This window comes from Salvia hispanica, chromosome 3 (assembly GCF_023119035.1).
Source record: "Salvia hispanica cultivar TCC Black 2014 chromosome 3, UniMelb_Shisp_WGS_1.0, whole genome shotgun sequence".
Taxonomy (NCBI): Eukaryota; Viridiplantae; Streptophyta; class Magnoliopsida; order Lamiales; family Lamiaceae; genus Salvia; species Salvia hispanica.
This window is the reverse complement of record NC_062967.1, coordinates 3640389-3659083: the sequence shown is the minus strand read 5'-3', so window position 1 is coordinate 3659083 and position 18695 is coordinate 3640389. Positions and strand designations below refer to the sequence as shown.

At 36.2% G+C, this 18695-nt stretch overlaps 3 protein-coding genes and 1 long non-coding RNA gene across 4 annotated transcripts; 3 read left to right on the top strand and 1 right to left on the bottom strand.

Annotated features, from left to right (window-relative positions):
- Window positions 1-5508: 5508 nt before the first annotated feature.
- Window positions 5509-8119, top strand: LOC125211371. The gene is made up of 4 exons (XM_048111123.1): window positions 5509-5654; window positions 6715-6879; window positions 6998-7273; window positions 7345-8119. Exons 2-4 carry the CDS (start codon window positions 6739-6741, stop codon window positions 7984-7986), a joined length of 1059 nt encoding a protein of 352 aa, XP_047967080.1. The 5' UTR covers window positions 5509-5654; window positions 6715-6738; the 3' UTR covers window positions 7987-8119.
- A 696-nt stretch (window positions 8120-8815) lies between these two features.
- On the top strand, window positions 8816-11902 carry LOC125213530 (probable ribosomal protein S11, mitochondrial). Its single transcript, XM_048114129.1, has 6 exons — window positions 8816-8901; window positions 9022-9087; window positions 9194-9286; window positions 9494-9591; window positions 9661-9737; window positions 10633-11902. Exons 2-6 carry the CDS (start codon window positions 9028-9030, stop codon window positions 11658-11660), a joined length of 1356 nt encoding a protein of 451 aa, XP_047970086.1. The 5' UTR covers window positions 8816-8901; window positions 9022-9027; the 3' UTR covers window positions 11661-11902.
- On the bottom strand, window positions 11832-14250 carry LOC125213531 (DNA-directed RNA polymerase III subunit rpc6). The gene is made up of 3 exons (XM_048114130.1): window positions 14021-14250; window positions 12659-13370; window positions 11832-11986 (listed from the first exon to the last, which is right to left on the bottom strand). The coding sequence occupies exons 2-3, from the start codon at window positions 13357-13359 to the stop codon at window positions 11953-11955; spliced, it is 735 nt and encodes a 244-aa protein (XP_047970087.1). The 5' UTR covers window positions 13360-13370; window positions 14021-14250; the 3' UTR covers window positions 11832-11952.
- A 1316-nt stretch (window positions 14251-15566) lies between these two features.
- LOC125211162 lies at window positions 15567-16317 on the top strand. Its single transcript, XR_007174466.1, has 3 exons — window positions 15567-15681; window positions 15749-15843; window positions 16234-16317. It is a non-coding gene; the product is annotated as an uncharacterized LOC125211162 (long non-coding RNA).
- The last annotated feature ends 2378 nt before the right edge of the window (window positions 16318-18695 follow it).

The following is an 18695-nucleotide window of genomic DNA, read 5'->3' as shown; positions in this document are numbered from 1 at the left end:
TTTGGGTTCATTACATGTGAAGACGTATAGCATATTTCGGGCCGACGTTTCATGAACAAGAATATTTGTACAAATAGTGAATCGTTTGTCATTAATATTTCAATTTTCATGTAAAAAATGGTACAAGATTGATTACGCTAAGGAATGACTAACAGTTACCATTCATGTCATATAAATTATAAAAGCATGTCATGAAATATTGCCTCATATTATAAGTTATATATATGTAAAAAAATGGCATGGAAATCTCTATTTCATCTACACGGTATTTCGCGATTCTTTTCCTTTCTATAGGTTGGTGGTGGGGCTAGTCATAAATAAATAGAAGAAGTTTGGGATCACCGACATCATTTAAATATTTATTGCAACTACTTTATTCTTTGCTTGTCACACTGTGCAATACAGCTGAATAATTCACTCCTTTTCTTACACTTGATTTTACACACATTAAATGATTTGATCATCTTTGAGACCATTATTAATTTCAAATTGTATTATGACACTTGCATACTATGAATATATTTGATTAGTCGTATTCTTTTATAGTTCTCTGTACTTAATGACAAATGTGATAGTTAGGAATGAAAATGAAATATTATTCATAATACTTACATGTATAATATTGTAGTGGGAAATGGAAAGATTTTTATTGGTTAATTTTTAAAAAATATTCACCTAGGCGGACCGGCAACTGCTGACTTTTTCGAGAAATTATATCGATGTATGCAAAGTAGGGAATGCATCAATCAAAGAGGAAATAATCGCAATTAATTTTTTTTATTAAATTCATTAATAATTGGAATTACCAAAATATCTACTGAATTTATTTTTTTCAAAATTGGGACCCTACCGGCTAACGGTTGCGTGTCAACTGTATAAACAATAGGTTTCTACAAGATTATGATGCATACAATTTAATTATTAAAATTTGAAAAAATCAATTTCATGTATTGGAGGTACTTGAATTATTTTGATTTAGATACCATTCCATGCATTATCCATCTTACATGCCTGAGTTTGGTGTATCGTCAATATCAATGACAAATAAGTGCATTGGTAAGTTATATAGTACTGAAATTTAATTAGTTTTGAAAAGAATGCAAATTTTCATGTTTGGTGATGCCTAATTTTGGTCCCACAAGCAAAATGCCAAAATCCGTTCGAGATCGAGACTAACTAAAAAGGTAAATTACGATTGTATTCAATATCTTAGCGTTGTAACGAAATTAAAATAGCTCATTTTAGAGTAATTGCATAAACTCCTAATAAGTAGTGGTATTCAAAATTTTAGTTTTGGCTTAAAAAATATCCCACGAAATTTTGGGGCACCGGTTTTTGAGTGAGAGACCAATTAGTTAGTTTCATTAAACAATCAAAGTTTGAAGATATGTGACAAAATGCAAGTTGCAAATGATGAGATCAACGCGTATATATGTGTGCAGTACAGATCCCTACATGATATATATTTATTTATATATATACGCTATTTATACGCAATTATTAATATGGAGTACGGATTTTGAGGGGTTTTGTTTAAATTGGAATCTAGGTTCCGATTTCTCTGACTAAATAATCCATTTTCTGTTTAAGATCGTTAATATTTTAAATGGGCTAGAGGCTAGAGCTACACCATTGCTTAGCGGTGAATATAAGTTCATAGAAAATTATAAAGACTATGTCTTACATTTATGACTCATTGAACGTACAGGCTTAATCAAATTTATGTGGATCCACTCTACATCTAAGTAGTATAATCAATTAATTAATATTGAAGCCAGCCTGTTCAATAAGTAATTGATGGAAAACACAGTTAGATCTTAATTTAATTTTTTTTTGCCATTTTCAAATCATATTTAATTTCGTTGTACTCACAAGAAATTATTAGAAACAAAGAGCATAGTTGGCATATATGTAAAAGTAATTATAACTTTCTGCAGGGTAGAACTATAGTAAGCGAAGAAGCCATAATTTACTTATTCTATATTCTAATTGGTGAAAAGTATTAATTCGAATAAATTTTGTTACTAATTAATTATTAGGAAGTTTAATGCGGACTATTCAAAGCATAGGCTCCGGCCCAATATTTATACAATTATAATAGAGAAAAATGTAACATCAATTTGAAAAAAATAATTTTCGTATGAGGAAGATGACAATTGGCAGTTATGGGTGTAGAAGCTTACTTCGTTTTCAATATTTTTGGGTTAATTAAAATTACAAGTCAAATTAGATGTAAAAACAATTTAGTAGGTAATGAAGAAGTATTAAACTATTAATAACAAGCATTGGCATGTGCATCTCCATGTGCCCTTCCTCGCTGTCTGCAAACATATATCAACGCTTTATTGTCGACGCTACGGCGTTCCATCATTCTTCACTCACTCCACAATTTTCCATACTACTATATGTATATCTCTTAAATTTGACCTATACTTTTCTTTCATTTTTTTATGTGTTTTGTCAACTTATTAGAGTCGTATTATGCTCTTTGCTTGGTTAGTTATTGTACTTGCCTACACAAATCACTTCATCTACTTGTCGGAGGCCTCGGAGGGAATCTTTATAATCCCCTCAACTAAAATGGGCAATAATGGAGTAAAAAAGTTAGTCCAATTTAAAGACAAATGTTTGCAATTATAAAAATGTAGCGTGAATAAGAAATGAGTGGATGGGTTAATTAAAGTTTATTAATTAGTAATTACAATTATTTAGCACGATGAATAGTTACGGGATCCATAAGTGATTACTCTTGATATAAATTAAAAATGGAATTTTTGTGAACGGTTTAAAAATTAAAATGAGACATCTATAGTAGCCAAAAGTTTCCTTAGATTTTATTTTCTTTTTTCTATTAATCATAACTTTTATTTCGTTCCATTACAAGTTCCAACTCTTGTCTCGCATACCATTATTAATTCTACTATTTTAGATTGGTTTATATGACTACTACATAGTGACCCCTGAGTAGTGAGAGTAGTAGGAGTATTAATTATAGAAATTTTAGACATTCAAAATATTTAATGATCAACCCAAATAATCATTTGAAATTTTAAAAAATACTAAATAATTAAAGAAGTTAATACTCTAATCGAATTGGTGAACCATGCATGGTCCATGGTTGTCGATCAAATGAAAAATTGAATCAAGTAAAAAATACACTAAAAATTGAGAAAAAAGATTCAAAACTTGATAATGACACGAAGTAGGACACTAGTAATATATAGTCCTATAACCACTAGTAGCAACTTGTAAAGAAATCAGAGCTGATGTAAACACGAAAGGAACGAACAAAACTAATTGAATGATCATTAATTCAATGAGTTTGTGTTAGATTTTTCATTTATTCTAGTGCGATTTACTGCATAGTTTTGCATTTGAGTCGCTCTCATTTAAAAAACAAAAAACAAAAAATAAAATTGAAAGTTCATTTTCCCACATGACTTGTTACCTAAATGATTGAAAACCTACAATATTGTGCATGCAGGCGAGTTGATCTAATCATAAAAAATAAAAAAAATAAAAAAATAAAAACTATATCCAAAGTCCATCCTCCCACATGGCATGCTACCTAATGATGGAAAATTACAAAAGTACTAAAAAACAGACCACATATATATAAGTGCCACTGCAATCCTCATCCTAATTTTGAGGAATATTTTTGTACTAGCTACCACAAAGCTTCCATTAATTTTGTGGGATCAAAAGAGATATTTTGGTGTATAGTTATTATTAGTACTGCTTGAGATGTTTTGTTTGGGGTACGAGATAGATACGATTGAAAGGATTGAGTTCATTAGGTAATTCGCAATCACTTTTAGTGTTATGTTTGGGTTGATTGCTTGTTTGTATAGGATAAAATGAAGGATTATGACTACATGTAAATAAAATATTACTGATTCAGAATAAAGAAAACCAATAGTAATAACATTTGAAAGAGTATTTGAGAACTTTGTACTGTATTATAGATCGGATGATGATTAAATAATCACCAAATTGAGTGAGTAGATAGGGTCCAAATGATCTACCATGTCATATTAATTTATTATGCAAACCAAAAATTGTTTAAGTTGGATTATATCATTCAATCTTGCATAATTACTCAAAGCAAACACCACATTCAATACTCGATAGATAAGTGAAATATAGGTGAGTATTTACTTGTACTACTATGTATGTATTTTCTAGAAAAATTAAGTTAGAGTCGGCGGTAGAATTTGAATTGAACTATGATCATTTAAAACATACGATATCAATGTTTTTCTTTATTTTTTATTTTTCAAAGAGAGAGAAATAAGTCAATTGGTGGTTAGTACTCCCTCTGTTCTGTTTCTTTTCGGCACGGAGATTAAGAAAAATTGTGTTAGGTTTGTTAAATAAATGGTGAAGAAAATGGAAAATGAAAAATGCAGAAAGATGAAGAGAGAAAAAAGTAAGAGATACTAAAGTACGTGTGAAAAAATATGTTGACATTTACTAAAAATGGAAATGATTCTATTAATATGGAATGTACCAAAATGGTAAAATGACTATATTATTATGGAACAGAGGGAGTATGTATTAATAAATGATGAATATTCGATTCTTCTTCATTCAAGGATATAATTACATTGGGTTTTGCCAAGTCCATCAGCACTTGTTTAACTTTTTAATATCACGAGCAGTAAAGCCCAAATAAGCAATTGGGCTTCCTTTAAAGTACCTAAGACTAGTAGTTCAATCAAATCGGGCATTATAAATAAAACAACTGATATTTAGATTATTATATTTATAGCACACAATTTATTCACAATTTATCAATCCCAATTTATTTTCCTCGTACTACTTTTCTTTTTGGCATGTTTAAAGTTAAATGAGTAATTTTTTCTTTTAATAAATTCAATTATTTTCTTTTTACCTACTCTATTATCTTTCATGGTGTATTTTATTCTTTATATTAATTATCTAATTTATTCTCTTTTCAATTAATTCACTAGATACAATTTTTTAATTTTTTTGCAAAAAATACTTGGATTAACTTGGGATAATCGAGTTACTATAAAGAATTATGAATCTATAATTAATTCTATTGGGCCTAGCTTCTAAATCAAGAGCGTCACATGATTTGAAAATATAAATATCTCTTCTCACTGTGAGGAAAATGACAAAGATGTAATGTAAATGTTGACTAAACTCTACATAGTATAAAATTGATAGATATAGATTCCCAACTAAGTTGTTTTAAATTTTAATACTCGCATCCAATTGATATAAAATAAATTTCTCAAAGCCTAAAATTAAATGGCAATCAATTCTATCATGATTCATGACCATCGATTTTTCATTTTTTCCATTCCCAATTGATTTTCTGCCACCTATTTTGTCGTAGTGGGCCTGCGATTGCCCACCCACGCACAAGCCTGAATCCTCAGCCATGAACCGGAAATTGACCGGCATATATAAGTAAGCCGCCAAGTTTGACCGGAAGAGCCGGTTTTCCACGTGCGAAGTGCTGATATTAAATGTGAAATTAAAATAATGTGGAACATCTGGCCACAATAATTCTCAGCTCCTTGATTCTGCATCGTTCGGTATTGTGCTCTCCACACGTCTCTCCTACTGCCGTAGCTCTGCCGCCGTCACCGGCTGGAAGCCTATTTTACCATTCCCCCCTATTTGTACGTCGATATTCTCTTTATTACTGCAATTTTGCTGCTCTAATTTTCGTCGTGTGATTCTTCATTTCCTGAATTTTCTGTAAGCATGTGATGTGATTCGGTTGGATATAGTGAACTAGGAGATGAATTGAACGTAAAGCTATTGTATTTTGTTTTTGCATTGCAAATCCGGTTTGTAGTTATTTTAATTTGGTTTGAGCCTTCGGAATTAGATGATTTTAATGACATTCAGATGAAACAGAAGAGCTGCTAAGGTTCAGTTTTGAGGTTTAAGTTCCTTGATTCAGAAGTTGTGTGCTTGATTGTTGAATAGAGTCTTTCATTTGATCCACTTTAAATTTAAACCAGTCCTTTCTAATTGTACAACTCATGTTATTTATTCACTGCTTTATGTGGCTGTTGGGGTTTTGTGGCTTGGCTGCTGGTGATAATGTTTATTTGCGCATGTCGGACAGTTCGTTGCTAAAGAACTAGATTGATCATCGGGTTAAAGTTTCTTGGTCTAAGAATACTAATGAAGACCTCCATCTTTTAAAAGATATTTGTTTATTACTTTTTTTTTTGTTGTATGATAACACTTGCATCAAGTGCAAATTGTCAATATTTGCATAAAAAGCACGATTAGCTGACTGAGGGCACAAATTCAGGAAAAAGAGATTTAATTAAACAAAAAATTCAAATGTCGAACCAAGCTCTAATCATCTCCTATAGATGTATGTCAAGTTACTGTGTATCTGTGATTAAGAGTAAAGTTCTATCTGTGTCAAAGTTCCTAATGTGATTTGTTTTGCACTCCTACTTTTTACATGCTGTTAATATTGAGTTTATGCTTTAATGAGTAACAACCAAGCTGTCATGGCCCTTAAGTTGTTCCTATTAGCAACTCCATGACTCTGCTTGCAAATGATGGTGAACCAAATTTTCTGTTTTAAACTTTTAGTGGTGTTAATTTTCCTCTTCATATTACTCAACCCTTCATGAATCATGATACATCCTGGTAATATATTCTAAGTATCTTTTAAAGTACTGAATCTTGTAGTAAATCATTTTCTACCCACAGATAAGTAGCTCCTGGGAGAAACTAATGGATTTCCTCTTCAAGCCACTGAATTTGGAACCTTCTGATTGTTCCTTCATCGAGCAGGATATTAAAAAATGTCCATTCTTGAGGAATATAGATAAGCCAACCAACTTTTCTTTTGCTCCTCTGAGTATTCCTGTTCCTGTAAGTTGGTTTCTCCTTCTCCTAATTTAATATAATCTGTTTCCAGTTTATGCTATCTTCTTCTCCCTTGGTACATCAAGTATACCGTTTTAAATTCCTTTCTTCAATTTATGTTCAGCGTAAAGGAGCCAAAGGCCCAATTTTTGAGGATGGTCCCAATTTTGACTTGGCCTTCAAGCTTTTTCATGGGAAAGATGGGGTACTTCCTCTCCCTCTGGACGTTGACAAACTGGAAACTGTGCCTGTGCCAGAGTTCAACCGTTTGGAATTAAAAGCAGCATCTATCAGCATGTCAGCATTTGGACCTGGAGGGCCTTTCGGTTTTCATTCTTTCTTTAGAAAGAAACAGAATAAGGAATCTGAGTCATCCAGAAAACAAGAGCATTCTTCTAAGGTAGTAACTTTTTCACTTTACAGCACAGGCATCCCTTGATCATGATTAACGGACGAGTATATGATTTTCAGGGTGGTTCCTCAGAACACGAGGCACTTGGAACCGAGTGGCTAACAACAGGAAACTGTCCACTGGCCAAGTCTTACAGAGCTGTAAGTGGCATTCTTCCACTTGTGGCGACAGCTCTTCGACCACCGCCTGGAATCAAGCTCAAGTGTCCACCCGCGGTAATTGCAGCCAGGGCAGCCCTTGCCAAGACCACCCTAGTTAAAACCATTCGTCCACAGCCATTACCTGCAAAAATACTTGCCATTGGCTGCTTGGGCATCGCAGCCAACATTCCATTAGGCGTATGGAGAGAACATACCCGAAAGTTCTCACCCTCATGGTTCACTGCAGTGCATGCTGCAGTCCCCTTCATAGCCATGCTCAGGAAGTCTGTCTTGATGCCTAAAACTGCCATGGCAATAACCATTGCAGGTTCTATCCTTGGACAGATCATTGGCTCTCGGGCGGAGCGTCTTCGACTGAAGGCCAAGGCCGAGAACGCCAAGCTTGTTGCTCAGCCCTCACCAGCAGGTTTTTCGGGTTATGGTTCGGTCCAGGCGGATGCACTGACTGCTGGTCATTGTGGGAAGCAGGGAGGCGACTGGGATCCACTGGCCAATAAGATTGCCAAGATCTCTTCTCCACCACCTAGTGTGTGTTTCTGAACACACCAATGGGTTCTTACCTAAATAATCGGCTTAAGTATATTCAACCAGATTCACTATATAATGTCTATAATATATTAATGTGTGTATATAAGACGTTATGTAAAATCTGGAAATATAATGGCTTGCATCTTGTGCTGTTTGTATCAACTATTATCTCCGTGAGCTAATAACGGAATAATACATACATTGCTAATAAAAATAAGGTTTATAATGAGTCAATATTTGCCTAGTTATACTCGACCCTCCTTTTATTTAGCCAATATATTTAACAATTTAAACTAAATGGGGGAAACAATTTTTTGCAAAAAATTACAAACAATTAGAAAATCCTTTTTATCTGGCTACAAATAAAAATTAAAAACAATTAAACAATTTTGTGCCTAATTAGATTTTCAGTTTGTCGTCCCTCCACCTTTCAAAACTGAATGATAGAATCACAAATTTTCGAAAAAATTAATTGTCCTTTTTGATTAAATTTGTTTTATTTATTTTTTATATTTTCTTAGGCTCAAAACAACGTCCGTTCAATCATGCACGTCTATATTTCTATTCGTCAACATCACCAAAAATCTACATATATGAACCAATTTAGGTCTCATTTGCTCGGAAAAAATCATTACATGATAATTGTGAATTTTGAAACTTCACAATTTGTCATCAAATTTTTAAAAAAATATGGGACAACTAAAAATTTAGCTAAACTTCCCTTTAATTAACATGAACTCTGGAATCCAAACCAGAAAAGCAGAAAAAAGAAACTAGTGATGGGCCGACCGTGATTGAAGCCCATTGATTCGGCCCAACTATTCAGTCACCACGCTGCTGCAAGAAACCCCAATTGTTGAACAGCTCTCATGAGTTAAGACTTGAACCCTTTTCATTCATTTGCGGTGCGCAATCTGAATTCTTCAGGTATCCATTCAATTATCACCTGTTTGGTTTCTTACTGGTTACTAATTTGTAGAATTTTTAGTTGTTTTATGCTGTATAAAAGAAGTTTTGAATTGATTTCGGAAGCTGAAACCGGTGTAGGAGAAAATGGGTTGGAAGGCAGCACAGAAGCTGATTTATCAATGGAAGACTCCTAGAGGGAGCAATGTAAGGGAAACTGAAATCATATGCTTCTTCTTCTGATATTTTGTCGAGTTTCGCTGTTATTGCCAAGGATTTTCTTCTCAATTTTTTCGGTCATTATGATTGGCAGGCCATGGTATTCAGGGGTAATGATAAAGGGGAGACTGTTGTTGAGCGTGTAATTCGATCTCAGAATCGTGTTATTGTTGATGGCAAGAATCTGGTAAGCCATTTGGATTAGTTATTGAAGAAATTTGTAGAAGTATTTGATTGGATGTGATTTTACTATCCAAACACTTTGTTTGATTCAAGTGAAAAACGAAATGAGCTATTTTAATTATAGGAGTGAACTCAAAGGAAAAACGTTATTGGTGTATAATTGATTCCTTACTTCACACATTTTTTGATAATAATCTCCTTGCATCTGAAGAAACACATCAAGCAAGGGCAGGGTCATGATGGCGGGATATTCACTGTAGAAGCCCCTCTTCGTGTCTCAAATGTTCAGGCTGTCAATCCAGTCACAGGGTGAGATGATAATGCATTTTGCTCGTTTCCCTGTTGTCCCAAATGAGGTGGCTAATGTTTTAACTGTAGGAAGCCCTGCAAAGTTGGATCCATAATTCCTTGTCCAGAAATCTCGAAGATGAGGAAGGCCCCTAGACCTACCGCTGGTAAGATTCTTACATTTTTACCCGCATATTTATGCACATACCTTATTCGTCTTCAAATCATTTGAGCTTGTTTCTGCGTTTATATGGAGCGGTTGAAAGTTGCTATTGCTTTGTTGAAGACAAGACATTTTATAATGGCAGAATACAGCTTGAAATGTACCCCTATGTGAGCGGATGCTCTAGTGATTACATTTGAGTGTAGGGTCAGCTAGTGATAATTTCACCTTCTCTTGGCTCACAATGAATATGGTAGTTCTCATTGGTGTGATTTGAAAGATATAGTGATGAACCTCATATAGTGTATTTTATAAGGGATGTCATGTCAAATACTAAATCCTATGCTGAAGTTACAATTTCTAAATTTCTAATAGATGTGACCTATTTTGTACTTGAATTTTTTACTCTACACTGTAATGAAATTTAGGAACTTCAAATCAGATCTCAGATAAATACTAGGAGAAAGTTTGATTTTTTGAATGTGGATTTTTGCCTTATCCTGCCCTCATGCCAATGTATCTTCCTTCCTCTGGAGAAGGAACCTAGAGATAGATTGCCATGAATTATATATAAAATTTTCTACATGACCTGCATGGCATCGGGCCTTTGCATATGCTTTACTTTGAATATAATTCACTCCAAACACTATGAACCCAGATTTTTGGAGAAGGCGATAAAATGTAAAACTTGTAGTCTGTGGTGAATGGTGATCGAGACTTTAGTTTTCTTTATTAAGTTTTAGTGTTTTATTGTTGCTGTGATCCCTATTGAGTGCTGAATTACCTTTCTGCCTGTGGGTTTGGTTTAATAGAGAAATAGAATTAGCTTGTTGGTTCATACTTCCAGTCTTCTAGACTACTGCCTTGTGTAACTTTTTCATGTGTATCTTGTTATGTAGGATTACCCAGGAGTTTGAAAATTGAGACACATCTTCCCATGTCAATTTTGGGAAACCTGGGCATGAAACTGGGCTTGGTCAGAGCGGCAGGGAATGTTCATTTGCCTTGTGCGTTGAGTTTCAGGAGTTTTTTACATTCTGGAGAAAAACCAGAGGTCGAGGCAGGAAGGAATCACAGGCAGGCAACAGAGGAAAGTGGAAATGGTGTAGGCGAAAGACCTCCACCAGAAGTTGGGGTAGGAAGGAATCTTCGTTCAAATGGCTATGATCAGTTGTTAAATAGGGAAAGAGGAAATGGTGTGAATGGACTACCTCCACAGGAGGTTGGGGGATGGAATCTTGGTTCCATTGGCTACGATCAGTTGCTAAACCGGGAAAGAGGAGGTGTGAATGGACTACCTCCACATGAGGTTGGGGTAGGGCGTAATCTTGGTTCCGTTGGCTATGCTCAATTGTTGAACCGAGAAAGAGGAAATGGCGTGAATGGGCCACCTCCACTTGAAAACGAGTCAGGAAGAACTCCACTGCCTAATATGGACTATGTTCGTGGATTACTCCAAGATGAAAGACCCGGAGCAGGAAGAATGCAGAGACTTGATGATGTCCAGGGCAGAGGTCCAATAGGAGGCCCTGCATTTTATCAGCAGTCGCAACGAGAGTCAAATGCTGATATCGTCCACATTAAGTTGATGCGAAACAATTCTTACGTCACCTTAACTGATTATAAAGGCAACAGAAAGATGTCGGTTTCTGCTGGTCAAGTGGCTGCAAAAGGAGATAAACCTGGCCGGTATTCAGGTGAAGCAGCTGCTGAGTATATGGGACGAGTAGTGAAGCAGATGAAAATCAAATCAGTCGTGGTGAAAGTGAGCGGATTCACCTTTTTTAGGAGGAAGAAGGATTCTATATTGGCCTTCAAAGACGGGTACACTCATTCACGTGGAGATGTAAATCCTGTTGTATACATCGAGGATACGACTAGGAAACCACATAATGGCTGCCGTCTTCCAAAGAAGCGCCGCATATGATTTCCTCAGGCTTGCAGAATTTCTGTGAGCATTCTGTGGAATTGGGGATTGAGGCAGATGTCCGAGTTTGGTCGAAGATTTTACCACCAAGTTGCTTTTTGATCGAGTTATTAGCTTTACTGTTGTTACCAGTTTTCTGTTTATTGCTGGTGTTATGCTGATTCTCGTAGGTTTGGAAAAGAAAGAAGAAGATAATTTCTGAATATTAATTAAGTGCATCTTGGTTCTTGTTTTTGCTGCAAGAGTGCAAGTCTTGAGGTACTTGATCTTTAATTGGGAAGCTTTTTGTCTCCTATTGACTGAAACAATGATCATCAATTGTATCCCTGCGAATAAATGTATTTGACTATTCAGCCGATATATTTTATTCACCTAAAATTTTAGAGTTATTTTATTTAAATGGCATGGATTGAAAAATGTAAAATAGCCTGACTTTTATCTAATTTGTAAAATTTGTAACATTGATCTGAATTTAAACAACACAAATTGTCCGGAAATCATACCACAGTGATTATTTTTTAAGAAATTGCATTTTTTTATAACAATTGATTTTGTGAAACTGTATTCAATTAGTTAAAAGACGTCAGAGTATTCATGGTAGAAAAACATCAACACACAAGCGATTGGATTTTTTTTCACTATACATAGTTGCAAACAAATACAAATTTAATGATTTTGCATCTAATTTTTAAAATCGCGTGGCCAAGAAAATCAGCTTCATAATGTTTGGTGACAAAATGGGTCGAAGTTAAATTTAGGGACACGAATATACTCTGTAGATTAAGGAATTGTGACTGAACTAAAAAAAAATGAGAGAACTAACAAGCTGAATTCTTGTTGTAAAAGATAAAAACAAGCTGAGTTTCTCTATGATCCATATTTGGTTGCTAGCATTACTATAGCCTTAAATGTGTGCGTCTCAACTCAAGGAAGCATCTATACCAACAAAAGGTCTAATGAATGACAATAAATTGGGAGTCTAGAGTTTGATGTCTAACCACTGATTGAAATAGACGCAAGTAGTGGGAGAGATGACCCCATCGGGTGTGCAGAGATCAATCCTGGGACACGCACCACAAGGAATCGAAGCAAATGCACCTGTAATCGAACCCTTTGCCACCCCTCGTCCTGCAGTTGGAAGCTTGTAACATGTTTCTCCAACGCGAATCCCACAAAAGGCTCCCATACCAGTGCTCTTCACCTCCACCAATTCCTTCTCTAGTACCATTGAAGTCAGCAATTCATCGAGCTGTGGCTTAGGGATTTCAACTTTCGCCACCTTGGCCTCTTTCACGAACTTGTGGAGCCCATCCAGGGTAGCAACCTTGCTCTTCCTCACCATCGAAAGGCAGAGCATTTTAAGACCATTAACAAATTCAGTGTCGATCTTCCCATCCTCGTACCAGATGCCCCCACTAACTACGTCAGAGGGGGTGAAGTTGAATCCCATGAAGATTTTCCTTGCTGCACCCCCTCGTTGAATGCCTTTCACCTCTTTAATCAAATTTTTAGCCAGGAGGGTTTTGTTTGCTTTGGTGATGACAGGGTCAGGGATCTTAAGCTGATATTTGATCTCTCTCGGCTGGATGCCGGCACCCTCTTTGCTGAGGATCAAATCAAGGATCTGCTGCTCATCTCTTGTTAGAGATGGTTCACTAGCTCTCTTCCTCTTGCCGGCTGCAACAACCGCCCGATTCATACCTAAATTGACTATACATAAACCACACAATTGCTTAACCTCTTACCATAGCTGATGGACATATTGCTCAAAACATACAATTGCTGAATCTTCTATAAAAGCAAATGAAACATACAATTTGACAAAATCCCCACAAACACTATACTTTACTTTAACCCACCATTTACCAGAAACTAAACTGCAGCCCCTCAAAAGGATTAATAGGTATAGCAATGTATACATCCTGCCACAATAAGACTAAAAATGCAATGAGAATTGATCAAAATCAGATCATCACATTCACTACTTCATCCCCCAGACACAGAGAGAGCTATCAGAATTTAACTCAATTAGGTTTTATGCATCACTCAACACTGTGAATTGAATTTAGCCATAAAAATAATGCAATTTGGATCAGTTCAGAGTCAGGATTTGGTCAATAGATTAATTTAAGAATTAGGTATATAAATGGAAGGAGATTTATCGCTAAAAGGACATGTTATAAAGAGGAATTCGTCAGAGTACTTATGAATAAACCAGAGAAACTATAAAATTAACCAAGATTAGATAAGATGGATCCAGTACACCGTAACAATTCAGAACTTAGCGTAGTGCCGGATTTCGCACTTGAATATGTGCGTAGAAGAAAAGAAAGGAAAGAAGGAGAAAGAGAGAAGAGTACCTGAGAAGAAGGATGAAGAGAGGGTTAAAAAAGTAGGGATGATGAAGTGCGGCGCGGAAAAGAACGACGGAGTGTGGCGTTCCGAAGAAATCAATTAGTCACCGCCGGATTTTGTTGAGGCCGTGAGAACGGTGCTCGTCGTGGCGGTGGGCGGCGGCGGCGGCGGCGGCGGAAGAACAAAAGTGCAAAGCAAAACAGAATCCTAACTTAACTTTTACTCCTAGTACTTTAGCTTTAGTTTTAGTTTTAGTATTAGTAATAGTATTGGAATTAGGACTATTGGTAATGGGTAATGATAAACAGTACGTACCCGAACTTTTTTTAACATTTTATATTGAAAATTATTTTATAAATATTAATTGATTTAAAATAAATTTTATAGTACTAATCATTTGGTGACACTTTAAAAAAAAATTAAACTTTACTTAAAATATTTATATATTTAAATAAAAAAATATTTTTTTACTAAATATTGCATAATTAATTCAAATTAAGCTCGAAATCATGTTACGATTCGACATAAAATTTCTATATCACTTCTTTCTTATTGCTGCATATAATACAATAAATAACGAAACTAATTGTTTTATTAAATTTATTTAAATTTAAAATTTTAAGTATATTATGTTTATGTATCAAATTGGTAATATCTAAATATAGATATTTATATTACTATTTTCTCGGGTATTATAGTTATCTATTATAGACATGTATTATCATTATGATTAAACCTAAATATATTAATTTTGTGTCGAAAAATGTAGACATGTATTATCATTATGATTAAACCTAAATATATTAATTTTGTGTCGAAAATTATTAGCTCGAAATCTAAATTCTGGTATTATAGTTATCTAGCAGTATGATGGAAGCTGTTAAAATTCTAATATCTTGTTCCACATCGGTTTGATGATGATCCTAGCTTCTCTATATAAGTGTGGATAACCCTCCCTTTTATGAGGCCTTTTAAGGTGTGAGAGGTCCATTTCTAATAGAAGCCTGTATTATTATTTATGATTACACCTAAATATATTCATTTTGCGTTGAAAATTATTAGCCCCGAAACCCAAATTCCGAAAGCTAGAAAACAACAGATGATGGGCCGATTTGATTAAAGCCCAATATTAAATCCCAATTCTTTGAACTTGAATCATGTGCTAAGACTAAAACCCTTTTCATCTATGTGTTGCGCAAACTGAAATCTTCAGGTGTCCAGTCAACTTTTTTGCTTATTGGTTTTCGTGTACTATCCGTATGTGAATAGACTCTCCGTATTTGAATAGGAATCTTTTTAGGAAATATTAAAAAAAGTGTACTATCCGTATGTGAATAGGAGTCTTATCAAACACGAGTTTTAGGAAATATTAAAAAAAGTAAAATGAGTTAGTGGAATGTGATGAGTTAGCGGAATGTGAGACCTCTTTACATTTATGGTAATTATGAATCGAGACTCTTATTCACGAGCGGAGCAAAATGGAAAAACATAACTCCTATTAGCAGACAGAGGGATTAGTTGCTAACGGTATAGAATTTGTAGTTGTAATTTTCTGTATAGTACAAGCTTTGATTGATTTCAGAAGTCGAAATTGGTGTAGGACAATATGGGTTGGAAATCAGCACAGAAACTGATTCATCACTGGAAGATTCTTAGAGGTGATAATGTAAGAGCTATTCAAATCGTATGCTGCTTGATATGATGTCAAAATTTCCTTTAATTATGATTGGCAGGTCATGATAATCAGGGGTAAAGATAAAGGGAGACTGGTGTTGTTAAGCGTGTAGTTCGATCTCAGAATTATGTAATTGTTGAGGGCAAGAATCTGGTAAGCCATTTCGATTAATTATTGAAGAATTTTGAATTTGATTGAATTTGTTTCTAGTATCCAATGCTCTGTTTGATTCAATTGAAAATGCCAAACAAGCTTCCGGTTTTTATTGGACATCTGGATGAGGCCTTTTTATACATGAAAATTGAAATAGGTGAAGATTTCAATGTAGTTAGTGAACTTAGAAGAAAAGAACACGTTGGCTGGAAGCTGCACTGATGAATGGCTCTTTATCCATTTTTGTTCGTGTCGTGATGCATCACGCCGTATAGTGTCTAATCAGTTTTGGCACCGATAGTTCGTATCTCATATTTCTAGCATTTTCTCAGTGTATTGAATCTATTGATTCCTTACTTCACACATTTTCTGATAATAATCTCCTTGCAGGTGAAAAGCATATCAAGCAAGGGCAGGGTCATGAAGGCGGGATTTTCAGTGTAGAAGCCCCTCTTCATGTCTCAAATGTTCAGGTTGTCGATCCAGTCACAGGGTGACATGATAATGCATTTTCTTGTTTTCCTGTTGTCCTGTATGAGTAGTGGCTAATGTTTTGCCTGTAAAGTCGGAATTAAATACTTAGAAGATGGTAGCAAGGTTAGAGTAGCAAGAGGCATTGGAACATCAGGATCCATAATTCCTCGTCTAGAAATCTTGAAGATGAGGACGACCCCTAGACCTACTGTTGGTAAGATTCTTGCATTTTCAACCGTATATTTATGCACATAATGTCTTCAGTACATTTGAAGCTTGGTCCAGTATATATATCAAGCCGTTCAAAGATGCTTTTGTGTCAATAATAGCCCAACGGCTAGTAAACCTTTCCAATACATTGGGAAATCATTTTACATTGAAGGTACTTTGGTAGTTCCTAGACTAAGACTTTAATGTTTACTAGTACCTAGAACTAGGAGAGTTCCCATAATATAATCCACCCTATATATGTGGGTACCATGTAAGCTTTACAATCAATCAAAAAAATTATACAAACTCTTTCTATACAAAGTCTTTTGCCACCATGTTTTATCTTCTTTATGTCGCCTCTCTCGATTACCATCTCTAAGATGGTATCAGAGCAGGTTGAAATCGTGGGGACTCAGAAAAATTTCATCACTGTCCCATATACCTTTCCCGGCCAGTTTTGAAACCTGAAAAAAAACCCAAAGAAGCCATGTCAGAAACGGATTCAGAAACCCCAAAAACAAACCAACAGTTAGCCAATCTCCCTGGAGAGTTTGCTGCCCAACTAGTAGAGCTTCTTAGGCAGATAAATGTCCCACCGAAAACACAAGATGAAGAACATCCTCCACCCTCAAACCAACCAGAATCCTTGGGGGAGGTACATGTCCAAAGCAAGCTAAATGGGGATAATTATCCCATTTGGAGGAACCTGATGGAGCGAGCAATTGGGGGAAAGGGGCTGTCATCTCACATTACAGGAGTTACACCCTCCCCCCCTCAAATTGGAGAACCTCACTATCCAAAGTGGCAACAGAGAGATCATTGTTGCTTCAATTGGATAATCAACAACGTGGAATCCAACCTCGTCAATGAGGTATCCCAATACGCGACGGCTCGGGACTTATGGGAAGGCCTGGCCATCACGTATGGAAGCGGAGCCGATCCATTTCAAGTGTCTGACCTTCACAGACAAGCATACAATATGAAACAAGGGAGTATGAGTCTGGAGAGCTTATGGAGTAAATTCCAGAAGCTCTGGATCTCCATAGATGAAAGGGATCCGAATCCCATGGATACACCGGCGGCAATCGAGAAATACAACAACAACACACAGAGACATAGATTATATCAGTTTCTATGGGCTCTGGATGAAAAATTTGATGCATTAAAGAGAGAAATCCTTAACAAGGACCCGTTACCAACTGTGAGGAGTGCATACGCACTGGTCAGACGCGAGTCCGCCAACGAAAAGGTCCTTAAACCCTCTGACGACCAACAAGCAACCGGAATTGGAGCCGGCCTGGCAGCTATCCACCGAGGCAGATCCCAATATCCACCGCCGCCTCCCAAATTCTCCTCAACTCCGGCCGACAAGAATAAATTGACATGCAGCCACTGTGGAGGAAAACGACATATCGCCGAAAATTGCTTTCACCTCCACGGCTTTCCCGAATGGTGGGAGGAAATGAAGCGGCCACGACAAAATAAAAACCGAGGCGGAGGGAACAGAGCAACAGCAGCAGCATCAACTGGAGCTACCATCGCCGACAACTCAGCGGGCAGCACCGACCGATGCGGCACCGGAGGCAGTGACGGAAAAGCAACTGGAAAGAACGGAGAAGAGAAGGCAATTGCCTCCGTCTCGGTCGCTCGTGTTTGGTCAGAAGGTAAAGAAAAGCTAGAGATCACCGATTCGCCGGCGATTGTGACCGGAGACGGTGCGGAGGCGACGGGGGAGAGGGGTAGTCGGAGCATCAGACGGGAAGAAGAAAGGGGGAAGGCGGCTAGGGTTAAGGAAAAAAGGGAGAGGGGGAGTTTATATACTCCGGATTTTTTAAAATTCGCTAAGCACCCCCCCAAATTCCTTAAATCTCAAAACAGACCCACTCAAACACCACCTAGAAAATCCGAAATTTCTGAAAAAACCCAAGAAAAAATCCAGAATTTCATTTTTCACCCCAATATACCATGTCAAAATTCTTTCAAAGCCTTAGCCTACTCCTCATCCGCCCAAATTGGTGAAAAAGAGGAAAAATGGATTTTTGATTGCGGAGCTACTGACACAATCTCTTTTGACCCTTCCGATTTCATCCACATTTCCAAACCCACTAAATCCTATGTCCAAACAGCCAGTGGGGACCTAGCCCGGGTAGAGGGAGCAGGGACCATTA

What these genes read in the sequence shown, in the direction of transcription:
- LOC125211371 (XM_048111123.1), top strand. Translation starts at nt 6,739, where the DNA reads ATGGATTTCCTCTTCAAGCCACTGAATTTGGAACCTTCTGATTGTTCC. An exon ending in CTCTGAGTATTCCTGTTCCT is followed by an intron (nt 6,880 to 6,997) that starts GTAAGTTGGTTT and finishes ATTTATGTTCAG; the next exon opens with CGTAAAGGAGCCAAAGGCCC. An exon ending in AACAAGAGCATTCTTCTAAG is followed by an intron (nt 7,274 to 7,344) that starts GTAGTAACTTTT and finishes TATGATTTTCAG; the next exon opens with GGTGGTTCCTCAGAACACGA.
- LOC125213530 (XM_048114129.1), top strand. Translation starts at nt 9,028, where the DNA reads ATGGGTTGGAAGGCAGCACAGAAGCTGATTTATCAATGGAAGACTCCT. An exon ending in TTGTTGATGGCAAGAATCTG is followed by an intron (nt 9,287 to 9,493) that starts GTAAGCCATTTG and finishes TTGCATCTGAAG; the next exon opens with AAACACATCAAGCAAGGGCA. An exon ending in GGCCCCTAGACCTACCGCTG is followed by an intron (nt 9,738 to 10,632) that starts GTAAGATTCTTA and finishes CTTGTTATGTAG; the next exon opens with GATTACCCAGGAGTTTGAAA.
- LOC125213531 (XM_048114130.1), bottom strand. Translation starts at nt 13,359, where the DNA reads ATGAATCGGGCGGTTGTTGCAGCCGGCAAGAGGAAGAGAGCTAGTGAA. An exon ending in TGCGTCTATTTCAATCAGTG is followed by an intron (nt 11,987 to 12,658) that starts GTTAGACATCAA and finishes ATTTATTCGCAG; the next exon opens with GGATACAATTGATGATCATT.